Here is a 27866-nt window from a genome sequence, read left to right as displayed (position 1 = left end):
GTTGCGCATTTCTTTCAAGCTGCCAGCGGACGTCACCCGCGCCAGTATCTCCGACAGGTCTGTGTATGTGAGTCCAGGGCTATGCTGAAACCTCCCTCTGACTCAGACATGCTGGCACACTGCTGCGTGGAACAACACATTCCTCACTCTTTCCCCCATCAGTCCTCTGTGGAACGGCACGGCTGCTGCTTGTGGCTGATGCATCGTTACTGTTGTGCAGTGGGGCTCCATTTGTCTCAATTCTCCTGTTATCGTTCCACCTCAGTTACTGTGGTGGATGTTACCAAGCATAACAAATGAATAATAGACCGCATATTCATTACACATATAATATGTGAGATGGAGCGCGTGCCAAAAGTCTATTTTTTTTTGGTTTTTACAAATGGCTCTTTGGCTCTTTAAAGAGACCAATGGTGTATTTAGCTGAGGAATAATCACAAGTATCACAATACGTACGAGATGTAGAACACAACACAGTGTACTAACAATAGATGCGTACCCCTCTGCCTGCCTGTGCCGTGATTCCTCAAACTGGATTCAGATCTTCTATCACCAGCAGCCCACCTGCACAACCGAAGACGCACCGAGGCCCTCGTTTACTTCCCATCAGCCCCTTCCCCAGCCGATAGTCCCCAACCAGATCGACGGCCGTATATATATCGCATGCTTCTTTGCGGCCTGAAGGCGTGAGGGAGTGAGTTTGCCGCTCCGCAGGGAGAGAAAACAGAACAAGATTACGCGCTGGTGTTCCACTCCCGGACCAGGCTCTGTCACAGCTCGCCTCAATCCCATAAACACATGTCTCCATTGATCTAGTCTGCACTCTTCCTTCTTGTTGTTTTTTTCGCACTTTCGCGCTTCCCTCTCCTGCCGTTGTCGGAACGCAGCGTTCCCTTGGTGCCGTATTTGATCTTAATGCTATGAAAAGAACAGCGGGTTGGCATGTTTTGTTTCATGAAAATTGTGTGTGATGTGAATCATTGAATATGCATTTGTGTATCATGATGAGAGCCAATGATACAGGCTCGAGTGGGATGGAGGTTTGGGGTCAGATGATTGATACAAGCTGAAGTTGTTTTGATATCCTAGTCGGCTCATCTTTTAAATGCAGATTGTACAGCAGTGGAGGAGACACGCTGCCCCCTTTTTCTTTGAAGCATGTGGCCAGATCTTATACATAGCACCAATGTCCTGGGCTCCGTGTGTGTCTGTGTGTGTTGGACCACAACGTGAGGGAAATAGAGGAGGAAGGAAGGGGTGGCCATGGGGTGACGGGGAAAATGAGAAAGGTGGAGGCTCAAAGCCATGGGCTGTTGACAAGAGGAGAGGATGATGAAAGCGGTCGCGGAGAGATCCGAGGCCACGGCGCGCTACGAGGTGGACACGGAGCAACCGAGGAATTAGAGGGGAGGAGACACTGAGAGGAGGCCGATACACTGAGAGTAGAAATGTGAGGAACTCATAACTCCAGCCTTGAGAGAGTTTCACGTTTCTTCCATTTTTTTTTTTTACTTCTCACAATTTGCAGCGCACTTCACACGAATGTCACAGAAAATGAAGCGATTCAATTTGATATGGAAACAACAATTAAGATAAGGGTACACTTTCTCACACACACACACACACACACACACACACACACACACACACACACACACACACACACACACACCCTTGCATCCTTCGAGCCATATCTCTCTCTCACATGACTACACTCACTATTAATAATCCATCCCCTTACACTTGTTGTAAGACAGCTCCCCTCTGTTTGCCCTCCTTCAAATTGAACTCTCTCTCTCTGTCTCTCTGTCTCTCTCTCTCTGTGTCTCTCTCTCTCTCTCTCTCTCTCTGTCTCTCTCTCTCTGTCTCTCTGTCTCTCTCTCTCTCTGTCTCTCTCTGTCTCTCTCTCTCTCTGTCTCTGTCTCTCTCTGTCTCTGTCTCTCTCTGTCTCTGTCTCTGTCTCTCTCTCTCTCTCTCTCTCTCTCTCTCTCTGTCTCTCTCTCTGTCTCTCTCTCGCTCTCTCTCTCTCTCTCTCTCTCTCTCTGTCTCTCTCTCTCTGTGTCTCTCTCTCTCTCTCTCTCTCTCTCTCTCTGTCTCTCTCTCTCTGTCTCTCTGTCTCTCTCTCTCTCTGTCTCTCTCTGTCTCTCTCTCTCTCTGTCTCTGTCTCTCTCTGTCTCTGTCTCTCTCTGTCTCTGTCTCTGTCTCTCTCTCTCTCTCTCTCTCTCTCTCTCTCTCTCTCTCTCTCTGTCTCTCTCTCGCTCTCTCTCTCTCTCTCTCTCTCTCTCGCTCTCTGTCTCTCTCTGTCTCTCTCGCTCTCTGTCTCTCTCTCTCTCTCTCTCTCTCTGTCTCTCTCTCTCTCTGACTGCTGATTCAGCAGGCCCTGTCATACAGTCAGACAGTGCGGGGGTGGGGTTATTGGATGGCAGCTTCTGTCTACACTACACTGACCAAAGTCACACACACACACACACATTATCGTACAGCACGCCCACGCTCACAAACTTTCACACACAAAGCACTTCCGAGCCAGTCGTTTACAGTAAATACAGTCTCGGCTCCATTTGGCTACTAAATGACCCGGCGGTGACATTTACTCCAATTAGCCTCCCTCTATCAGGTTGAGTTCGATCAGTTCTAAGTGGTTGGAGATATAAGAGAAATCTCCCGCAGATGATCACGAGCCAGCGACCGCGGCAGCCGTCACTGCAGCCATTACACAGCTCGTTGGATTCACAGTAAGCAGGGAATCATGGCAGCGGCCAGTGGGGTGATAAAAGATGAGGGGGGGGCTGTATGTGTGTGTCGCCCCATGCCTGTGAGGCGCTGAGGTGCTTCCAAGTGTTTTATGGATGCGCACAGTTAATCCACATGCTGTGTGTTGGCTCGTCAATAACGTGATATTAAACTCACTGAGTCCTGAAAGGTCTCTCAAAATGTTTTCCTTCAAAAGGAATAAAAAATGATCAGCCGGATGAAACCTAGTGGATCCTTCAAAGGTGTGACAGGTGCAGGACAACCTGGGGTTAAAAGTAAGTGGAATGATTGAGACTGCAACTACTGATTATTCTGATGATGAGCACAACTACACAGTACCAGACATGATGTCTTAAGATGTCTGGTTTTGTTTGACCAAAAGTACCCAAATACCCCAAAAACATTGAGTAAACCGTGATGAGAAGGAAAGGCAGCAAATCCTTTCATTTGAGAAACTAGCGTACTGTAACTCTACTCCTGAAACGATTATTCTATTATTAAAATAGTTATTTATCTGTCGATCCACTAATCGGTGATAGCTCTAGAAATGATCCTGCACAATGAACATTACAATAACTCTCGCCGCATGACTTCAATGTGTATCTCCAAATTTGGAGAGGAAGCCAAACAAACCATTTTAAAGCTCATCGGATTATCAGGAGAATGTTTTGTGACAAACCTTAAAGGGGCTTTTATTTTGTCTGATGAAAATGTGACATCAGTTAAAGTCATGCGCATCCGTATTCCCAAAAGGGAACAGGCTTCATAATTATTTCATATCTCATGCTGTGGCAACTTTACAGAAGTAAAACAACTCATCATCAGTTAGATACATCAGCTGTGATAGCTTTTCAATGAACAGACGATCAATCAATTCTTATAAGTCACACCTAAATGTTTAAGCATCAAACCTTTTACCATCTCACACTTCATATCTCCCTCCTGTCTGTCTCCCTGCACCGCTTCTAGTAAAGGCAGAAATGCCTTCTGAATAATGACGAAGACCATGTAATCGGTGTGTTGGTGCACGTGAGAGAGAGAGAGAGCCTTGCAGCATTAGAACAGGTAGCGGCCTGGTTGTTGATGCTGATGTGGTCCCAGTGTGCGTTTCGACAAGGTTATATAACACATTCATCATGCTGCGTAGCTGGCAAGCGCTGGTGCTGCTATTTATAGAAACGCTTCAGTGGGACAACGTCTTTGACAGACAGACACAAAAACATCAACCTGGGTGTGTGTGTGTGTGTGCGCACGAGTCCGTTTGTTAAGGTGCACGAGGAACGACTCGAAGCACATCTTTTCTTCATATTTCCTTCTCTGCGCGCGAGAATAAACACGCTGACATCTCATAAACTGTGATTGCTCTATCAGAGGGATGAACGGGCCGCAGCGAGGCTCATTTTCTAGAGGTGCTCTGATGACGTTTAGCCGATTGCTTTGTTTGGAGGCCGACCCGGAAATGCAAAGCCTAGCCTAGCATGTGTGAGACAATAACTCATGCATGCGCTGTTATGCTCATGCATGAGTTATTTTTCCCTTTGCGTCCAACCACCACCCGCAGGTATTCATCAAAGCACAGCGGCAGAGAGCCAGAAATGGCCGGCCGCTGTGACTCTCGCGTTACACTTCCGTGTCATGCGAGCCGCCACATGCTGAGTTAATTGCCCTTCCGCGTCCGCCGTATGCTACATTAGCTCCGCGCTGTTGAAGATCTGTGTGCTGGCGTCGGTGTGCTCTGGACTCAACGGTGCTCCCTGAACGGAGCACTGACTGCTGCATCTATCCCCCGTATACCGCCACCGAGTAGACCTTTACCACATAGAACACAATAAAAGCCTCACGATATAAATTGCTTTTTATAGGAGCTATAACAGTTGAGTCCACCAGCTCGCAAGTAGCTGTCACATACTCCTGATACCGCGCAAACAAAAGTCTCAAATATATAATAAAAACTTGACAAGGATGCCTCTCAACAGCTGGTGACGTTATGGAGGACCAGATAATATTGTGAAGCTTTGGGGGGAAAAAAGAAAGGACGTAAAACACTTTTGCTCGGCCTTTATAGGAGGGGAAATTAATAACCAGATGCATCTACAACTTGAGATAGTTCTGCGGCGACACGTTTAACTGCATTGTAGAAGCTGTAGGTTCACGATCCAACAATCCGATGTCTGCAGCCCTTGTTTTGATGGGAAGGATTAAAAAGGGTGAGAGAGAGAGCGATAGAGAGAGAGATATGAAGAGAGAGAGGGGGATGGGGGGGGGGGAGGGGGAGAGCAGACGCTGACAGCTGCCCAAAAACGAGCCGCCTTTCAAGATATCAGAGCAACTGCAGCACCTCGGCAGCGAAACAGATAAGACCCCGGGGCCCGAGATATCGAACAGAATCAGCAATAAGCAACAGCCTCAAACAAACAGCAAACTCCTCGCCACGCAGCCCCGGGCCACCGCGGCGGGTCGGAGCGCGGGCTTTAATATGTTTGTTAAAAGCTTTGTCGACTTGTATACTACAGATACCTGTGGAATCTCAAGAAATAACCTGGAGTTAGTTTTCTGAATGATGAATTCTATCTGTAAGAAGAAGAAAGTCTTTCACACATTACGATGTCTCACTTTAAAAGGGTCAGAGGCTGAACGACATAACTCTTTAAACCAGTCCGCCGTCTTCAATGTGTAGCTGCAGCCCAGCCAACACTGAGGAATGACACCAAAAAGACTGTGGTGATGAAAGGCACACATCCTTCTCTTCTCCGTCCAGCAGCTGATTCGTTCTATCACGCTCTTCTCCGCGCAATATTAATCCAACTAAACGGGTTGTAATCTGGCCAAATGTTGTCACTCGGAGGCCGCTCCGTCACGGTTTCCCTTTGGAACGTGGCCCCGCTGTGCATGACAACGTTCACAATATGGTATCAACACTGTGTTATCATTCATGCGATACACTACACATCTTGTTTTGGATTGCTGGGAATACTCTTCAGCCTTTCACGGCGAGCCGAGGACAATGCACGGCCGACGGCAGTATAGATTCATCACTCTCTTCATAATGCCAGGTATGAATCACGCTCTCTTTTTTTTTCTAAACTACATTCCATCCCCCGCCCTAGCTTGAACCATGTTTATTTGCCGTTACCACGACCTTCCCCTGACCTATAGAGTCCTGAGCAGTGACCCGGCTTCTAATCCGACCTGTCTCTCCTCAATCCTTTCCTTCTTTGCTTCCTTTCATCCCTAAAACTCTCGTCTTTCCTCCTCCTGTCCTTCATTCGCCCCTGCCCTCCATCCTTCAGCCCACCTCCTCGTTCCTCACCTCCTTCCCTCTCCGGCTCCTCCATCTTAGCTCATCATTGCGGAAAAAAGGTTGTTTTTTTTGTGCCTGCCGGTGATGTCACAGGTGGAGTGTGTGTGTGTGTGTCTCAGAATGATATCGCTCTCACTCGGTGTGAATGAGATGATCCACCTTCTCACGGCCTCCATGCCTCCATCCTCTCACCCCCCCCACTCTGCCGCACACTTCCACTCACATAAAGGAGTCAATTTGTCAGAGATGTCAAGGGTGCTAACGAACAGCCAGCTTCTTGCCATATGCCTGTGTGCGTGCGTGCGAGTGTGTGTGTGTGTGTGTGTGTGTGTGTGAGCACGTACTGCAGCGTGGTGTGAACGAGCGTGTGCCAAGCAGACAAGTGCACGCGTATATTTAGCTGCCGTGTGGATAGCTGTGAAGATCATTTTGCAGGTGCGACATGGCGTGTGTTTGTGTTTTTCAGCCTATAGAGGTGGTGAATGTGTTAATTAATACACGACAGCTCTGTGTTCCGTATGTGCCTCGACTTGTCTGTCTGTGTATATGTGCATATGCATGTGTGTGTGTGTGTGTGTGTGTGTGTGTGTGTGTGTGTGTGTGTGTGTGAAGGCTTCTCTTCATCCGGTGCCGCCCGAGGAGCCTGATGACCGGTCTATCTGACAGGCGTTCCAGTCACAGCGGTGTCATCGGAGTTAATTATTCTCAGCGCTGGTCCGTCATGCTCCATGCTGCAGACACACACACACACACACACACACACACACACACACACACACACACACACACATATGCTGTCACAGCGAGAATAGAATAGTGCAATAGAAACACGCGTCCTCCCAGTTAAAGTTCAGCACGATGCCTTTTAACTAAGGACTCCAAAAACACACATCGGGAGCGTCCTGGTGACCCTTGCTGTGTTCCACTGCAGGTCGTACACTACATTTATGGATTTCGACTGTTCAGTATGAATGGCAGTGACTAATGTGAGGCAGTCTTCTTGCTAATTAAAGTCGAGTCGTACAGTAATTACCAGGAGCTGCAGTATTTAAGGTCTTAATTGAGACGCAGGAGGATTTTTTCCTTTGACCTTTTGCTAAACCAGGATTTGTGTTTTGGGTTGCTTCATCTCCGGGCAAGAGTTGAGAGGAATGAGACGTTATGGTGATGCGCAGAAATTTGGCAACGGAAGCATGGCGGAGTGCGATGGCCTGTCGAGAGTAATTGACAGATACTATGACAGAGACAAACACGAGCATTCCTGACCAGTCCAGTCAACACGTGTAATAGCTGGCGACCATAGACACCGCCGGTGTTTTGGTTTAACTCGTGACCGTGCTGACTAAGCCTTAAATCAACATAAATACATTCTTATCTGCGTTTATTTTCTAGGTTACCCGTTAACGTATGCTGCTGTAACCACGGACGTGTTCGGCTGAGAGTCACCAGTTAGCTGTTAGCATGAAACGGTCATGATCATCCCTATGAGCATCCTGCCGATCCCTCTTATCTTGGTTGTTGTTGTACTAGCTTGCTCATTGTTTCCCAGGAGAATAGGACACAACGCTGTCTGTGTCACATTACAAATGCTCATCATGATGAAAGTCTCTGCAGCCAACCACACGCTGTACAGAGAACTCATCTTTCTTGGTTTGGAGATCTCTCTTCTGTGCAACAAATCATACACATTCTAGGGAACTATTTTCTCCCAAAGTCACAAGATATCCTGTGTAAATACTTAATCAATTAAGCTATGCCTCATCAGAAAGCACTGCATTGCTTCAAACAATAAATACATATTGGCCAATTAGTGCATCACTAGTTTTTAAATATAAATATGCAGTTCTAATATGAATGAACATGGGAACGGGACCGGACTCTCATCATTCTTTTGGTATTGGGACCTGACAGTGCATTCCTGAACAACCCTCTGGAATGACAGGGTACAATACACATGGGTTATTTGTTTCCCTGTCCCATAAATTACTCAGTCCACCATTTGTTTTTTAGTGGAGCAGCTGTAAACGTCACGTTGTTTTTCGTGCCCTCTGGCTTTGTTTTTGCATTTATGAACTAAAGCTGTCACTGAGCATTTGAAGAAGTTGCTGTATCGGCCTTTAAATGCACGTCCAATGCAGCCGCGACTATTTACGACTGAAGATTTATTTATGGCTGGATGTTAACGCTGAGGCGAGTTCTGGCTGAATTATTTGCAGCAGAAGGTACCCATATGGGCGAGGTCATTGCAAAATGCTCACATAGTTATACATACACACACACACACACACACACACACACACCCACAGCTAAAAACAGAAGCACAAAAAAACAAGAAGCTCCTAATATGGCAAAACAAATGAGCACCCTTGCGACTGTAACTGCATTAGGGGTAGCGATATGCAAATGAGTGCCCCATGTGCCTTTGAGCAAGCTTGCCAGATGATGGCGAGCCCAGCTTGAGGCACCTCACAGAGAGACGCGGGTGGGGAGGGATGTTTAAATGCGGCGTGATCACCACTGGATATTTTGGCGATCGCCTCGAGAGTGCTAAGCCCTTCCTAACGTAGCCCAAGTGATGCTGAAGGTTTTTTTGGATGCATGCGGGTGTACAGTAAGCGCCTACAAATCCCACGTGGGACGTCCCAGTGAGGATGCGGCGGCCGATGCATCTCATTTACGTAGATTCCGGGAGACAGAACCTTAAACTCAGATATCAACTTCCTTTCGATGCAAGGCGGAGATCACTGACCCATATTTAGGAAAGTAAGTTTCCAGCATCTAAAGCTGGTCTAGCTGCAATGTAGTATCAAAACACACGACCCAAATTCAGAAACTGGGCCTTTTAAACAAGCCGTCGGGACTTTAACAAGGTTGTGCGGCCGGAAGTCACTGACCAATCAGACTGGGCTTTTTTCCAGGAGGCGGGCTTAAAGACGGAGAGTGAATACAGGTATATTCAGACAGACTGTAGGAGGAATATCATCTGTTGTTTTTAACATTAAAGCATGTAAACATGTTCTAGTAGAAACCCAAAATACAAGTAAGAACCAGAAAATTAGCATAATATGTCTCCTTTAATTAAACATTATCTTAATACAATACACGCATTCCATAAGTGCCTTCAAAGAATTGAATCGATGACCAGTTCATCACTGTTTCACATATGATCAGGAACTATATACTGTATTTCTGATGTGTGATGACGAGTTCTTACGATCGTTAACGTCTACATACCGTACTTTGATCAAATCTAAACACAGAGGAAGACATTTGCCTTTTGAAATATTATATTTACTCTTGCCCTGCAATAGTCTGGATACCTGTCCAGGGTGACCCCCCCCCCCCCCGAATAGTATAATTGGTTAAGCATAATGGATGGATGGATGGATGGATAGTTACTCTTCTTGTGTACTTTTCCATGCAGCATTATTAATAGAATATCCGTCGAAAAAAACACAGTGCATTATTTTAATCAGTATTCTGATTGATGATTGCCAGGCTACAGAGAAGAAGGAAAAAAAACACCAATTATAATCAGCCTCTGAAGAACAGGACTGGCGGAGCGCTAACAAGGAGCAGGCATCCTGAAATGAATGCATGATATAAAAAAGACAGCATTAAATATACAGAATGTGACAGGTTTACAGGTTGCAAGCAAATGTGCCAGTGGGCAGTGGTAGCTGTTCCCTCAATTAGCTGCGCAGATGGAAAAATGAGAATAAACAGAAGTGCGTGCAGATGTGCAAACTGCATAGTCAGCTGGCACTTCATCAGATATTCAGATGGAGGTACTGCAGAAGCTTTGCATAGATTGCCTCATAAACCAATAGAATGTAGAGTAGAGCCCATGTGCATAAACGCACACATTCTTAATCTGAAATAAAGAGTTTATAATCTCAATAATATGCACATCAAACAGTTGTTCCTATTGGTAATTGCTCACTCAATGAAGAAAGCACACATTCCAGCACAGCAGCAGCCTCTGCCCCTTCAGTACTCCGCATGAAGCCAGTATGCCGGCATTAGCAGCTTGAATGCTCATTTTTAATGCATGTGAGTGTTTAGTGCAGCAGTGCACACGTTCCCAGGTCTACATCTGTGAGAGAACACAGCACGCCGAGATCACATTGTACCAGAAGCACGCGCGAACAATAAACCGCTCCCCGAACATGTGCGGCATTGTGCGCTTGTTCAGGCCACGTTACGGCCCTCGTGTGTGTGCACTGTTTGTTCACACACCTGTTCGCTCGCGAGGGAGCGCCATGTTTCCATCCAGCTCCGGCGAATTAAAGCAGATGAATCGCGGCTCTCACAGTTCAGTGAGCCCGAGAGGCGAGTGGCTGACGCCGGCGTATTGTTGTGAATCAACCACCCTGTCAGAGCACTCTGTGCCCCTCTTCCCTCCCTTTCCTAACAGCCTGTGTCATCATGCTCCCTTTTCCAACACACACACACACACACACACACACACACACTGGAAGCTGTTAGCTGTTAGTTTGAGAGCAGGTGCTAGCGTGGCGTGGCAGCGCCCACAGGGCCCACAGGCTGTAGACGGACACCAGATTAACCGCCAGTTTCCCACATTCTGCTCACCGACCGCTCGCTGGTGGCCGGCCATAATTATTATTACTGGCCGCTGTAATTAATTGCAGAGCCTCAGAGCAGCCGGCAGACACGGTCCAGGACCACTTTGGTGGTGTCATTTTGGTGTGTTTTGGACTGTGCCGGTGTGGCTGCCGTGCCTTAGACTGAGGGGGGGGATCCAAGGTTAGATTGACTGATTTAAAATGAAATTATTTAGCTCCTGGATTAAGCTGTCAATTGAAGCTGCGCAACCAAATATGGGGATTTATAGTCGTATGGTGGTAGCGTCTACTGTTGGCCTCAAAGGGCAAATATTCTTGCTGGGAGCTATAAAGATTATGGGTTTGTGAGCTGGGGATTTGTCCTCTCCTTGTGGTCAGAGGGCTGCTGCTGCCTACACGAAAAGGGACTCACAATATACACACACACACACACACACGGTGCTCAGATTTAGGGGAAAAGTAGATGAGTATTGAGCGTCGTATATATATATCTCAGTGAAAATTGTACCCAGGGGAGAGAGAAAATAGGGAGCGAGGGCTAAAGGGAAGGTAAAACAAAGGAAGCCAGCTGAAAATGCAGCAGCGGGACATTTACAGGAGGAAAGTGGAGGGAGACGGGGTCGGGGGGGGGGGGGGGGGGGGGCTCAATGGATGCAGTCCCCGCTTCCAGATTTGCATCATCTTTTAGACGATGGCCTGCCGCCCCCCCTCAGCCGCCCATCTCAAATTACAGCACGGGCTGTGAGAGACGATCAAACGAGCCGAAACGAGTCTTATTCATTGTTCATGCTGCTGCACTGAGGGAGCAAAGGAAAGAAGGAGTGAGAGGCAACTAAAGTCAGAGGCTGGAGGAATGAAAGACAAAAAAACAGAGCAACCTACTTTTTTTTTGCACTGCGTCTCTGGGTGCATATGTAGAAGCTTAACGAGTGGCAAATACACACGCACACACGCGCACACACACACACACACACACACACACACACACACACACACAGACAAACGCACACACACACAGACAAACGCACACAGAAACACTTCTCTTGTAATTGCTCCAGTTGGTTCACAGGAACAGTGCATCATGGATCCCAGAGGTGGGAGCAACACAAGGGGCTGAGAAACAACGACAAGGAAACCGGGACATATACGCTGACACACACACACACACACACACACACCCTCACCCCTGGCTGTCTGCAACAACATACCACCAAGGATTGAGTGTGACCCCCCCCCCCAACACTAAGTGGAACAAGTCTCTCAGCTCTCCTTCAGTCTCTTCTCACTGACCCACTCTCCGCTTGCACCTCATTATTTCCTCGGGAGCCGATGGGCAAAGACTCCAGATTCAGATGTAGAGATATAGGGAAAGAGTGACGGAGAGAGAGAGAGAGAGAGAGAGAGACTTCAACTTCCCACTGTGCAGCACCACACTGCTGTGACACCTGAACCACACCTCAGACTAACACACACACACACATTGAAGTACAGTAGCAGCAGAGGAGAAGGGATCAAAAGGGGGAAGGGCAGAATGGCGAAGATGGCAAGGAGGGAAAAGACAAACTGTCTGAGATGGAATAGGAGAGTGAGAAAGCATCGGCTGAAAAGAGAGAAACAGCAGAGGAAAGTGTGGAAGTAAGACAGAAGCAGGAAGAGGGTGGAACTTTAGTACAGGTGCACATTTTGCCAGCACACCTCGCAGTAGCTCAAGAGATGTGGGAATCTTTCTGTTGTGCTGCAAACCAGCAGACCTCATTCAGACCTTACATCACCGGTTACACACAGCAGGAGTATGGCTGTCTGCTCAGTCTTTAAGCACCATGACGTGTGCAGCCATCAAGTGCATATTTAAGACCCGTTTCACGGGTGTGTAAAACGGAGACAGCGTTTTTTTTAAAGAAGCCTACGCCTAATTAGCTAGCTACCTTCAGCTGATAACATCCGCAAGCGACGGCTGTCATTTCAGCCAGCGGAAAAATTGACAGTCAAGGAGTAGCGATGAGAATCCTGCTCTCATCATGCACACCATATCCTCCCAGTATATTATGGTGCTGATCATGTACAGTCTATTTATGAGCATGTCTTCCTCCTACAGCTCTCCCCCGGTTGTAAAACAAACACACGGCCCATCGAGATGAGCTCAGCTATAGATTAAAGCACCGGATGAATATTCATCACTCATGCTAATAGCCAACGAGGAGGAGAGGAGAGGAGGAGAGGCAAAAAAAAGAGAGCGAGGAAGAGTGTTTAGCAGCTGCAGCTTGTTATTAATAACGCTGATTAGAAACTGGGGGTTATTCTCACCCATGCCCTTTTTCCTTTGACATCCATCCCTCATCCTCTCCTTGGTTTTTAGAAGGATGGAGTTCAATTAATTGAGGACCAAAAATAGACTGGGTGGAGAGAGGAAGGAGGAGAACAGGTAGAGAGGGAGGCAGCGACTGCATGACGTGTCCTCTTGTTTGCTCCAAACCCCCCCCCCCCCTCTCCATCACTCTCTGTGCCGTTCATCTTCATGTATATCGCTCTCGCTCAAGGTTCATAGCCGGTCATCACCAGTCAAATGACACCGACTCACATCCCGCAGCGTCACGTCCTCAGCTGGCCCCGCTATCCTGCTTTCATAACAAACTCAGTGTCCTCACCAGAACCTTTGACAGTCTCCACAGTGTGGACGTTCCTCAACCTTACTTCACTGTAACAACTCAGAAGGCACGCCCACTCACCCTGGGTCTGCACTGTAACACCACAAATATAAGAAGTTGTGAAAACGGTCTTATTCCACGCCGACTGTCTCAAATATATTCTGTATTCAGTGAAGCGATACGATGTCCACACTGAATGAACTATTCAAAGGGCTGCACCATTTCATTCAAATGACAATATTCTAGATGTTCTCAGATTCTACATATTTCATACCTTTGAAGGCTTCTTGATCTCCCCCATAAAATTTTAAATGCAGCTGCTTAGGTTTGAATGAAGTTCAGGGAGTCGTTTCTTGTGAGGTTTAAGTGTTTCTAGATGAATGCAGAAGAGTGATATTCATATTTAAAGAAATCTTGTCCTCCTGACTCAATATACTCACTGAGACTGAAATTGCTTCTAATGAAGTACACCAGCATCTGCTCTCCTCTGTCTTATTAATTCATTAATGTAATATATTAGTAAACAAGTATTTAAAAGTTTTAATCTGTCTTTTATATCTTTACGTAGCAAGTAGTTGTCTGCTGTTGTAATCTACAAACTCAGATTAAACGCTGTATTTATCCGCTGATGTCTTAATATCTCTTTACTCTAGAGCCTGGACGGCATCTCGGTTGGAAAAATTGCAGATTTCTGTCACTTTGCACAACTTCTATTACGTTCCTGATCCTCTAAGTCAATATTTTAATGGGAAGCTTTTATCTGTCCCAGGTCACAAATCCCCGTCTAACTGTAAACAAAGTCCAAGTGCCTCTCAGCCTGGCAAGTGAGCAGCTGTAAGCTGCAGCTGACATTCATCAGCTTTTCTTTAGCCTGGCTTGGGGAACACTTTGTCCTCATGTGCCCTCCTCCGTTCTGCCGCCGTGGCTCGCTATATGTTTCCCTTCAACGGCATTAATTTGCTCAATTACACCCCATTCACCCCGTCTCTCGAACACAGCGGAGCCATTTTGTGAAAGCCTGGCCCCGTGTTGCCTCGGGCTAAATCCTCACCGTTGGTGCATCAGTGCGTCCCACTCACCCCGTTTAAAAAGTGACCCTCCCTTTACCCCCATTTAAGGTCGCATTAGTAGCAGCCGCCCTTTCACAATTAAAGTCCCGGTGAAACAGAAGTTTTCAAGCAATGTACAGTTACAAGAAGGGTTGAAATCTGATCCTTCACATTTGATTGGACCTCTTTCAGTTTGTTTCAGAAAGGTTTTGCCTCTTCCTGTCCCTCCCCATATGGCATAAAACAATAGAGCCAAATTTATCTGCACATCTTTGCTACATTTTTGACTCTAGAAGCTACGGACTATACTCTCCCACTGCTGTTGGAGACTAGCCTTGCTGGAGAATCTGCCGTCAGTGGATTCCCTCACAGGGATCAAATAAAAATATATCTTTCATAATTAAGGATGCACCGATACCGATATCTGCTCTCGGGCCGATACTGACTCAAATTGCTGGATCGTGTATCTGTGTCAATGGAGCCGATCTATTAAATTCAGTTTTATGTTTGTATACTATAAGTACATATGTTTTGCATATCCTTTTTACCAAGTTGCTGGTGTACAATTTCATTGTTTTCATAGGATAAATAACAATACAGCACACTGTATCTATGTATTTATTTGTTCGATTTTGTATGAGAAAGTTAGGAGGAAAGCAGTGTTAAAGTCTTATCAATCAAACACTGGTTCGGATCGGCACTCGGTATCAGCAAACACCCAAAGGCATTGCTATTGGGACAGAAAGAGTCAGATCAGTACATTCCTGTTTAAAATGCTAATGTGACGAGGCCTTCACTGACCACAGTCCTGTAAAAGATTGCCAATGAGGTTAGAGAAGAGCCTTTGAATCTGTATTGCAGCAGCCATTGCAAACCAACCACACGAATGGTCCTGAAAGTTTTAAGCTGAACAACTTTAACATTTATGGAAACCTGTTCAATATTCATCGGACTTATGATGAACGTCATTATGAGAGAAGCGTAGCCCCTTTCTGTTAAAAACGAAAGGTAAAGCTGTTTTTTTTATCTGAAATGAAATGCAAGTTACTTTTTAGGTCATGGCTTTTACTTGTAATTCATATTAGTTCACACAAACACTCCATTCATCTGCTGCTGGCCTGGTCCGTCTGTCAAATTTTAAAACTCAATGTGGCCCCCGAGCCAAACAGTTTGCCCACCCCTGGTCTAGAGGATCTGCGGGTGGGTGGGTTGGGGGTCGGGGTAGGGCTGTAACGATACGCGTATTCGTATTGAACCGTTCGGTACGAGGCTCACGGTTCGGTACGCATGACGAACCGAATACGTTTCAATAAAAAAGAAAGAAAAAAAAGATTTTTTAATATATTTTTAAAAAGAAACCCTTTATTTAACCAGGTAGTCCCATTGAGATTAAAAATCTCTTTTGCAAGATGTAAGTAACAATACTACATAACATTAAGGAGCAGTTTTTGTTTTTTATGCTTATGTGTTGCTAAGAAGACACCCCAGAAGATGGGTCACTCAGGTATAGTTAGAACCAGTGATAGAACCAGTGAGTTATAGAGGAGACAGAGGGAGAGGCAGGTAATCAGAGCATGACGGCAGGGCAGTCTGTACGGGTGTGCGTTTTAAGAAGAAGCGGCAGAATGAGAGAGAATAAGGTATGCCCGCCGACGCTGGACACACTCATCCCCTTTGGGTGCGAGGGAAACGTCCAGAGTGTTTTGCCAGACTCAATGATGGGGCTGCGTACGGCTTGCGAATGTGTTTGTGTGCGAGCGTCTGCGACGCTGTCAGCCTGTGATTAATCTACCACTGTCTGTCTAATTACCACCCATGCCCCTCCGTGTTCCTCAGCTCTGCCGTAGGCGCGCTGACCCGCACCGGAAACTCACCGCTCCCCATGCAAATTAAAGCCCTGCAAATATTTGCTTTTAACTCTTGCCGACACATTGTTTCCAATTTTGCGCTCCAGTGGACCGCAACCCCAACGCCCCCCCCCCGTACTCCACACACACACAGATGCATACACACTTCCCGCTCATGTGTGTGTACGTCTCTGTGTTGTCAACATGTTCACTGACAGCTCCTACACTCTCCTCCGCCCAGCCCTCCCTCTGTCTCTGCATCCTCCCATTGTGTCTATGTTGTCGTCCACGGCCGGCCCGGTCTCGTCTCCTTAATGCGTGGAAAGAGTCCGGGAAGGGAGGGGAGACAGTGTACTAAAGTGTATTAAGATAGAAAAGGCACTTTTCAATTGGATTTCCTCAATACGGCAGAAAAGCTTTTTTTAAAGCGTTTACAGACATGTTGTAACAGCTTACGATGTTCTGAAGTGTCTGTGAAATGTTTGTGCATGAAGACTAATCCGATGTCGAACTGCCATCACTGCGGTGGCATGTCACATGTAAATCCATGCACTACGTCATGCATGTAAGGAATTAAAGTTCATCACCCCGTTTGCCAAAAACATATGTCCTGTGTTGAAATATAGTCATGAACATGGCTTTCAAACGAAGGGTTGCATGTAGTAGATGTCATGAAAACAGAACTTTGCCCAGTTGTAGAAGGAAACTCCACAAAAACACATACATTTCACACATCCGTTCACTCTGCTTGACGCAAGCTGCTCCAGGTTGCGTTATCTGACGGCAGCACAACACGCCCGAGTTCCGATCGAACTGTCACGGTCGAGCTGCATTGTGGGTAATGTAAGTAACAGGTTTCTGACAAGGAGTGAGAATGCACGGAGTAAAAAGACGATATCTCTGGTTCTGCTGCATCGATTTTCATACTTCATGAACAAACTACCCACTGCGAGCATGACAGTGTTATATGAGTGTGGTGAGTCTTTTAATAGATGCCGATCTCGTCACCTGAAAATCACCCAAACTATCGCTGCTGAATCATCTGCATCGACAACAAATGGAAAACTAAATTCATAAATTGTATCTCCATGAAGAAATTTAAATTTCGATCTCCATGAACTCCTTACTCTCCACCTAAAGTCTCTGAACGTTGTAAAATAGTGGAACCGCTTTAACAATGACATTCACATGCAGAGAGCTTCCTTCATCCTTCATTGTCAGTGTGGACTGCACAATTAAAAACAATCGAATGTTCCTTACTTACAAAGTCATTGGAATGGCGGTGTTGCAAGAGAGTGCAGCACATTAATCAGCCTGCAAATTGGTCTCTTAGTAAAGATCAAGAATGTTGCTTGAAATTTGTATTTGCATGTGAATAATAAGGTTTTTAATGGAAAGCTAGAGATGGTTGCATGATGCTACATGAATTTGACAATTAAAAAATGCGGTAAATTGAAACTAATACATGATGTATGATATCATAGGGTGATGGGGAGCCGCCTTAGTATTTGGAGGGATGATCATATGTCATACGGCCGAACACGTTCCCCTGACTTCAGCTCACTGTTAGTGTTGTTTTTTTCCTGTTTTTCTGAAGAGCTGGATGTTAGTTGATTTACATTCCTCCACGCTCTTAACATACATCCCCCCCCCCCCCCCCTCCAGCTATATGTGTTGACCTCTGGCCCGAATCTAATTCCTTCTTCCCCGCACCGAGATACCGAGATGGACGGATGAAAAATGATAAAGATTATGGCACTGACAGGAGCCAGAGTGAGGACTGACCTGGCCGCCGGCTCTTTTCTATTCGGAGCCCGCACTCAGGCTGTCAGCAGGATGGCAAACATACAAGAACACACACACACACACACACACACACACACTTGTGTCCGCCCCATCTACTGGCATTAATGTGGCATCTGCAGAGATGAAAAGGCCCTTTTCTGTTCAACCACTCAGCTTCCACTCTACCGTGTCCTCAAAAATGACTTCATGAGACGATCAACACATCTAACTCCCGTCCCACAGATAAAAGCACACACACACACACACACACACACACACACACACACACACACACACACACACACACACACACACACACACACACACACACACACACACACACACAGGGGTATCATGGATACACACAGAAACTCCAAACATTCACATTTTTTGCTAAACGTATACAAGCAGACACGTTTGTGTGGATACATATGCTCACAGTCACAGGGACACATTGATGCTCAAGTGTCAAGTTTCCATGTCTCAGCCTTGATGTATTACTTGGCCATTGTGGAAACAAATGGGCTGCAATCAGATACTGTCAGACCTGGGAAGCCTTGAGGTGATAATGAGCGTAAAGTATTCGTGTGCGTGGGCACGTGTGTGTGTGTAAGTTGGCGCTTGGCTGCACACTGACACGGTAACAGTGCTGCTGTGTACGTTCTAGCTTGTTCTACGCCCACCTGCGTAGATTCACGCGATGCAGGCCCTTTATATATACAGTAGATGTGTGACTGCTTTGATTTGTCTTCGTCTGTTTTCTTCCCCCCAGACCCTCGAGATCCTTTTAAGGCAGTACCTGTCTGACCTCATTCATCCGCCACCCTTTCGCACACTGAATTCCAGCTATCGGCCGGCGCCGCCAGCCTGGCAAAGACCGCCTATTATCTATCATTAAGTTGAACCGGAACTGACAGACCGACTCGCAAGACCGAGGGAGAGGTGGCAAGCAATTACAGGGGAGGTCTGGGTGGTTCGGCAGCTGTATTGGAGTAAAATTGGGTGGAATTGGTTTTGGTGGGATTTAGATTGTGCCCAGTAAGCTATGTGGCAGAGTGGCGATGGATTTGATTCTGAGACAGTGATCCCCGGGCTGATTTGTCCGCTGGAGGAAAGCTGGGGAAACTTTTTAGCTAAAGAGCCGCGCTGAGTTTGTGAAGACAAAACGAGCAGGTGAGAGGAAACCATTGCACCGGAGAAGAGGACAGCGTGACGTGTTTTTACCATTGCGGCCGAAAGTAGCACAAAGACCAAGTCGTGTTTTTGATTGTCTGGTATCAGGCTTCACGGGTCCTCCTGGTACCCAATCTGTGAGAGTAGTGCAAGGACGTGAGTCTAAATGTCCGATCAGGTCTTTTAAGCATTGGTCTTGTTTGGCTCGGCAACATTTACAACACTTTCTCTTGTACTTTGCGGTAAAGTCAAGCAGACGAGCTCGATACAAAACATACCGGATTATAGGAGAATACCAGAAGGCTTTCCATTTTGATGTGCACATGACTCCATTACACAACCTCATCGAATCCAAATCCACACCCGGCCTTCAGGAACAAACCCCTTATTTCCTCTCAAATTTGGTGCAATTTCAATCACGCCCGCTGATCACACTGCCGTCGCCACGAGCAGTCACATGACCTTCACATGGAAGATTACCGGCAGGTTAATTGCTATAGGAAGCCTCTGTCACATAAAAGTGGCTCCTCGCAGCAATTAAAGACAACAAAGTGGGCTCGCTGTTGAAAACATGGCATCATAAGCACTTTATGTAATTCTTGTCTTCATGTGAGCAGTGGAGCGGCTCTCTCCAACCCCCCCCCCCCCCCTCCCTCATGGCAACAACATCAAAGTCTGGCATCAGTTTTGAAGTCGAGATCGGCGGAATAAAGGATGAGTAACGATTTGTGGAATCTGATCTCTGTTGAGGCCTGTTGTAAGTGACGAGGGAGGACATTTCCCCCACAAACACGAGAGAAAGGCACCTGCAATCTAACGATCGATTATCTAATTATGCAGCAGTCTAGCTTCCAAGTCGCATTCTTGTTACTGCAAAGTTTTTTAAACATCAGTTCATTCAATAAGTGTCACAAACACATTGAAAACATGGCAAAGCCTCGACACACCTCCTCTCGTTGCCTCCCGATCGATGCTACTTCCTCTATATTCAGGTTTTACTCGGTCTGGTGGTTTCACCGAGGGGTGATATCCCTGTAATATGTTCGGTGACCTGTTTGTTGTGACACTAGCCCACAGTGGATTCACTTCTTCCAAACTGTGTCAAATACATATAACCCCTGCATAATTACCTTACCGGTAAAGAGTTCCTCTGTCAAAGGCAGAGTTAATTGAGTATCACGTCGAGCAGTGTGCTTCGTGTTTGTCTTGTGGAATGTGCTTATTCGCTTTTGCATGCGGTAGGCTGACAGGGCTTCTTAGCAGGGACAGGGGAGACAGGTGGCACATCGGGTCTGGGTACAGGTGTAACAGGCACCCCAACATCTTTCAATGAAAACGTTGACTTGCACTTTGACAGATTTTCGGTTGCTAACACAGGCGTCCTGCTATCTCTCTGCAAGAAGGTGAATAAGAGATTCCTCAAAATGTCAACCTGTTTTCTTCAGTATATCCAAAGCAATAGGAAAAAAAAAAGAATTATTCAGACAGATGCCAGACATGAAGCTGCCTTATTCTACCTTTTAGTGTAGATGCTGTAAAAATGCTGTTTGATGTTGTACTCCTCAACGGCTTCCTGACATTCTGCTTTCTTCTCCACCTTCGTGAGAAGTATTTAGCTATCCAGTCTGTCTCATATGCTCAGCATTCACTGTCGACTTTAACTCTTTTTCACAACATTCATTTTATTTTGTTTTGCAGCGGAGGGGATGTCGACTGTACTGAGAAATGGTCCCACTTTTAAAGCCTAGCTGTGGGCCCAATATGAAGAAAATGGCCGCATCGTCTAAGTGAATTTGTGAACAGGCAGGAGACGTTTCAGGGCAACAAATTAAGCAACTGAATTGTATTACAGATTTGTGGGTCAGATTCAGGCTGGGTCTGGCCCCAGACAGCACAGCGGTCTATGAGAGCAAGACGTTGCAGGTCTGAGCGCTGTGACCATAAATAGTTTTCAAGTCCCGAAGAATGATGGCACAATGTCTTTGCTCATCCTCGATGATGCAGCGCCAGACACGACGGCCCTGTTGAAGTATACAGCCGGCAGTGAACGGGCTGAAGAGACGAAAATAGAATGCTTTGTGTTGCGTTGTTCTCCAGAGCTTTTTCCTGTGGAACACATTGAGATGAGTAATACCAAGTGAGCGAGAGAAAGATGGGAGGTTTATACTGAAAAGACCTGTGCGGCCCCCCTCCTCTCTTTCTCTCGGGGGGTTGAGGAAAAAAACATTCTCCTGATGAGATGAATCACGGGTGAGTGTGCATCCGTGTGTACCTGCGGGATACACAGTGTGTTGGGGAGAACCTGTGATGGGCAGAAGTCTGGCTCCGTGCTTAGCTCTCCTCCCACCAGTCTCTCCCTCTCTGCTTCATCAATCACTTAAGCTCTCCCGCTGCTCACCGCAAAGCCGGACCAATTAGGCCTCCTAATTGAGCCAATTAGCAATTAAACACTCAGATGCACCCCGAAATTCCGGAGGTCCCTCCAGGGACACTAACAGCCTGCCAGGACCTTGGAATTGAACCAAGTATTCCGGCTCGTTGCGGGCAAGAGGAGTCCAGTCGGCCCCCCTCCTCGGGCCCTTGGATGTGTGTCTTTTAGACGGCCGCTTCTCTGAGACACTCCAGGGTCAGTGAAGCAGCACCTCATGTGGCTTTTCGCTCGAGCAATCCGAAGAGTCTCTGCTGACCGGAGAGAGGCTTTTCATTAACACCAGGACCTGTTTCCTCTCCATCTACATTCTCACTTCTCATTATTGCTCTCTTTTCCATCTCCCATTCCCTTTTATGTCTTTTGGAAGGATGAAAGCGTAGTGGTAAATTGTTGGATGCGTGTGTGTGTGGGTGGAGGGGTCGTCCCTGTGCGGTTTAATTAGAGCTTGCATCGGGCTGCCCGCTCCTCTGTAAGAGAGTATACGCTCCCAGACACACACACACACACACACACACACACACACACACACACACATAGGCGCGTGGGTGGAACAGAGAAGTCCACAATGAGAGGAACAAAGGCAGCCGCCAATAAATTTAGGTGGAACGCACTGTACCAAAAGGAGACAATGAACAATTACAGACGGCTACGGACTCGCTTGCAATTACCGCTCGAAGAGCTTGTTGTACATAAGAAACTTTATTATTACATGAAGGAGCTTCCTTATTTGTGTGTCTGTGAGAGTGAGACTGCTCGCCTGCTCATCAGCCTATAGACTCTCATTATCTGCCGTCTTGCCTCAGGACACTTAACTCCCATACTTTCAAATTCAAACGGCTTTATTGGCAGTGGGAGAGGGCGGGAGAGGGGAGGGAGGGAGGGAGGGGGGGAAGACAACAAAAACACAGAGGCTCTCCAATGGGTGCAGGCGATCCAATAATACGTTTAATGATGACTTGCTTAATGGGACAATTAAGGCATGGCGATAAAGCAAAGGGAGAAGCGTGAAAGAGGTAATGGTGAATTGTAAAAAAAAAAATCGGATAAGATGGAAATAGAGCGTCCACGGGAACATAAAAGAGATTTCTCTGTCTTTATTACTGCTATAGGGTGTTGGCCTCCTACCGTTACATAACACCACCCAACAATGCCATGACGCGGTAATCTCCTCCATGCCTCGTGCATTTCGGACTGGGTCAGTTACATGAGGATTTGCACATTTCCGCAGTAGATTACATGGATGAGTGTACAGTGTGTGGGAACTTATTCATGTGTGGGTCAATTAAGGCTTACTGCGTGCATGCGTGTGTGTCTTTGTGCTCTGCATGTAGCCCAAAAATGCCCGGGCTGTTATAAGCTGCTTACAGGCGCACATTGTTGACCCTTGACCTAACTGGGCAGTGAAAGGCTCACCCTAATCCCAAGCCTCTACTCCTCTCACACGCTGTGTACTGTACTCGGGCTGAAAGGATTCCTCAAGAAATTGAAGTAGCTCCATTACTAAAGATCATGGACGCAAGGAGAGGAGAGCTAGTTGACGTTAGCTGCTAACAGCTAACAGCTGGTGGACAGTCCTGCTTGACTAAAGAACTCAGCTAGCAGCGAACGCTAAACGGAGGTTCCGTTGAGTTATAATATGATGTGTTCAAGCTCTGTTCGGTAAAAATTAGTAGTGGGAGAAGGTGAATTATAACGCCATCATGATGTGTTCAAATGCTATCTTGTAAAATGTAGTTTTGGTGAGATACTTGAATAAATACAGTTGTTTTCAATAAAAACTCTAAGCCGCAATAAAAACTCTAAGCCGCTAATAATACAGGTGATAAAAGTTAGGCTGGAGCCTTGAAAGCCAGAAGAGTACTTTTGACAGATAATATCTTTGTATTCAGGTTAAGAGAAAATATGACGATGAAGGAAACCAATTACTTTTCATATTTTCTCTTTTGTGTATTAATTACTCCTCCTTAATAAAGCAAAATTGTATTTCATCCAATTGATTAATCAATGTAACACTCAATGACGAAAGTAAGTGCCCGATATGATAGTTTCCTAAACTGAGGCTAAATACTGAGGCACCTGTAGCAGTGTCTACATCAGCTGCAGGAGCTCTCTGCCGGGATGTGTTTGTCCACACACAGTTCTCCAGGAGAGGGTTGATGTGTCTTCATACAGGTCAGACCAGGACAGAGTGGACTCGTCTGTTTTTTGCGGGTTAGATTACATTGCAAAAACCAGACAACAGATCACGAGTATTACATGCTGGAGAATTCAGCTTGTAATCGTGTGACGCGAAACACGTTGATCGCCACGTAAAAAGTTCACAAAATTAGTCTTTTTGACTTGATCTCAACAATGCTGTCTGTCGTTTCATCTCCACTGCTTTCATTTCAGGAATGTTTTTCACTTGGCAACAGTTGAAGGGCGAATGTTGCACTGACAACTTTTAATGGAATATATTTCTGCTTCAGATAAACTATAATCTCTCTTATCTTTCTCTCCCCCCCTGCTCCCCCCCCCCTCTGCCACCCTCTGTCTTTCTGTTTTTCTCTCTGTGTATCCCTGTCCTTTAAATCTCCCTCCTCCTCCCCTTCTCTGCCTCACCCTGCAGAATTCTGTGGCTGTTAAAAAACACATCGATCAAATGATCTGGATAATAGAGGACCAATAGGGATGGAACGCAACAGAACCATGACTGGGGAAGCGTTTCGGATCCTTGTTGCTCAGAATCAACACTGACCTGGCACCCGCACCGAGGTCCGGCCTCCTTCTCCGGCACCCCAACGACCCTTCTCTCCCCCAGCGACTGCTTCGCCCTCCATCTCGCCTTCACGCAGAGCTCCTGGCCTTGATCAAATCTTCACAAAAAAGCTCCTTTTATTCTTTCAGGGTCTGTCTGCTTTGGTTTTTAAATCCCCTCTTATGCTTTACCTTCCAGACTGTTGGTTATAATCCACATTCTCTCACAAAAAGACTGAAGTACTTCAGAACAGACTAAAAGCTGGTGGCTGAACACCATGAATCCAGTCATGTACCCCCTTCCACTTGCTCGAAGTAAACAAAGGCGGCATGCTTTGTTATCCAGAACGCGCCCCCATAGTCTCATTACGGACTGGTGCCTAATGGGTTTGCTAGGCCTCATTGTGCTCTTCAGCCTGGCCTCGAGCCAGAAAATGGACCCTTCCAAAAACCCCTTAGTCACCACCAACTATGGTAAGATCAGAGGCATCAAGAAGGACTTGAACAACGAGATCTTGGGCCCTGTAGAGCAGTACCTGGGCGTCCCCTATGCCACGGCACCCATCGGCGACCGCCGCTTTCAGCCGCCCGAGGCCCCGGGATCCTGGCAGGAGATCCGCAACGCCACCCAGTTTGCCCCCGTGTGCCCTCAGAATGTCCACGGCGTGCTCCCAGAGATTATGCTGCCTGTGTGGTTCACTGACAATCTGGACGTGGCGGCGGGTTACATCCAGAACCAGAGCGAGGACTGCCTCTACCTCAATATCTACGTGCCCACTGAGGATGGTGAGTGGGCATTGTTTTATGAAGGGTTGGGGGAGGCTGGGCGATGAGGGATTTAGTGGGTGACAGTGGGTAGAATGAAGAGATTGACTGTTCTCTAAGCCCCGTCCCGTTAGGTACTCTTGCTATGCCTGTCAAGCTTTCCATACTCTCCCAGGACATATGTAGTAGGGCTGGGTATCGGGACACAATACTTGATCAATGTCGACAAAATAACTATTTGTATGGTTCTCGCAGCCAATCACAGCAAGCGATCTTCCATTTAATGTGACGTTTGATTGGCCCACTACCGCAGCAGCTACAACCCACACAGCCTGGATTGTCCACCTGCACAGAGATGCCTGGGCCGCCCTCCAACAGCTAACAGCGCTAACAACAGCAACAGTGCTGACGATACCCAGTCCCAATATGTCGTTTGCTCTGATAATGGGGACAGATTCACTGTTTTTTTCTGTGTGAACTGACGCTGGCAGATGTTACATTACCTTCATGAGAGGGTTGGAAACGACCGGCTCACTTTTTAAAATATTTCCAGTCAACTTAATTAAAACAAGAACCCTGTAAAAGGGTCTAAACAGCCTCGTATCCCAGGCACAAAATCTGCATCCTCACAGGCTCGTGATCCATGTAGAAACCACCATCCACAGCTCCGACTACAGCCCCATGCACACCACCTCAGCATGCAGACACGTCCAAAGCTTGACAGGCCAGCTGTGCCTAGTTACGGTTGCTACGCGATGATTGGACAATCGATTGTTCAGTGGAGGGGTGTAGGGAACGGTCAATTAGTACCACTCATGATGGAGAGGAGCCCAGGGAAGTTCAAAAAAATGTCTGGAAAACTCTTGTGAATGTTTACATTTTTTTCCATGTGCACTACCTTAAACACCATAAATATTGCATATGCATGCTGTGTGTTTGCGTAGGGTCTTATATATATATATATGTATTAAAAAAAAAAAAGAAATAGTGTGCAACATTTTCCATGGATAATTTTTCAATTACCCTACCCTGGTTTTACAGTCCTTCCCATTCAAGGTGTAAGGTGTAAGGTGCAAGAGAACAAAGGCCAGGACTGAAGCCGTTTCCAAGGTGCTTTATGAGAAAAAGATTAGGTGACATCTGACTTTTTCTCTTTTCATCAAGAAGCCTCTTCTCTCAACTCAGATCTTTCTCTCAGACGTTTTTTGTCTGCCCGGGCACTCCGAGGTGTGCGAGTAATAAAAGAGAAATATTTCCGTTTTGTCGGCAGATATAAAGAGGAGAGACTTCCATCAGCTCTCTCTCTCTCTCTCTCTCTTTCTCCTCGCCTAGGATATTGTATAACGTGTGTCACGTTTGTCTCTTCATTTCTATATCTCTGTACTAAGCCAGCCCCTTTCACAGAGAGAAGGCTGTCAAGTTTCCCCATTCAGAAACTGTCTCTTGCTTTGACCTCAAACAACTGGAGGTCTTCAGAAAGCAACTTACTGTACTAACACAATGTGGGTTTTTCCTGTTTTTTCTTGATAAGCACACACAAGTTTTGTGTCAAGTCAACTAGAAAATAATCCTCCATCACCTGCTTTGACGGTATCAATACCAGCGCGTGTGTGTCTCGCTGTCTGTATGTCGTGTGTACGACAGTGTAGTGATGAGGCAGTGATTTCCACCCTGAAAAAAATGCTCTAACACATTCCGGTCGCCCTGTCAGCACTTCCATCACTCAACTGGACTTTCTTTTTTTTTTCAGCCCCTCACAGCTCAACACACTTCCTTCCTCCCTTCCTTCCTTCCTTCCTTCCGCCTCTCCGCTCCAACACCGCAGCCTCAGCCCTCGACACCCTGTCATTGCCACTTACAGCTCCTCGGGCACATATAGAGCACTATACATCAGGTCTGGACTCATTTGGCAGTCTCGCACAGCTTTTTTTTCTTCTTCCTGTTTTGTGAGACTTGTGATATAACACAGAGAGATATATACCCCCCGGCCTCTTGCTCACACACTGTCCCAGAGGTGTACAGTGCACTCGCTGGAAAAAAGTCATACAGGTGTAAAGTAGTGACCTTCATTCATCAACGGGGAACAGCAGCGTTACATCGTCAGCATAATACTTCAGCGGGGCAGATGTTTAATGCATCAGAAAAAAGTCATACATTTCAACATCTATATCAGAACAAATATGATTGAATTTGGTGTTAAAAACATGCAGCGGCAACGTATGAAACTTGCTTCATCCCTCATAATCGGCGCTGTTTGATTCATGATTCAGGCATGAGATTTGCTGGCCTCAGCACTTCTCCAAAAGCTCCAGGGGTTGTCTTTCTCTCTGCTCGTCCTTTCCTCTCTGCTTCTCCTAGTTTTTTTTTTTTAGTTTTTTTTTTAAACATGTGCTGCTGTGAGGGAGGGGAGGCAAAGAGGAAGCAAGGAAAGCAGAGAGGAGGAGAAAGCTTTTGGCCAATATATCAAAAATCAGACACAACGCCACACGAGGTTGAGTATGCTCTCACGATGACACTCTCCCATCTCCTCTCGCTGTCCATTCCCCTTCTATTCGCCTTACATTGTAATAATGAATGCTGCATCTCTGAGTCTCCTGAGGCCTTTTACATGTATCCTCTTCATCGCGCACCTTAAAACAGATTCCTTCTAAACCTCCTCTAATTTTAAGTGGATTAAGGCTGCAGAATTACTGCTTAATGCTGCCATCAGTGCAAATGGAGGAAAGTGGGACACTGACAAGAATGTGTGTGTTTGTTCATAGATAAACACACGCACAAATGTTTGCTGCTTACC

General features: G+C 46.4%; 1 protein-coding gene across 1 annotated transcript in view; it reads left to right on the top strand.

Annotated features, from left to right (window-relative positions):
* nlgn2a (neuroligin 2a) overlaps positions 1-27866 on the top strand; it is a 159582-nt gene that overhangs the window by 33357 nt on the left and 98359 nt on the right. The window contains exon 2 of the mRNA XM_079295478.1: positions 24180-25093. Within this exon, the coding sequence (XP_079151604.1) occupies positions 24586-25093 (508 nt within the window). The 5' untranslated portion in view covers positions 24180-24585. The remainder of the gene's footprint in view (positions 1-24179; positions 25094-27866) is intronic.

The sequence above is a fragment of the Melanostigma gelatinosum genome (assembly GCF_949748355.1).
Source record: "Melanostigma gelatinosum genome assembly, chromosome: 23".
Classification (NCBI taxonomy): domain Eukaryota; kingdom Metazoa; phylum Chordata; class Actinopteri; order Perciformes; family Zoarcidae; genus Melanostigma; species Melanostigma gelatinosum.
This window is presented reverse-complemented; position numbering and strand designations above follow the sequence as displayed.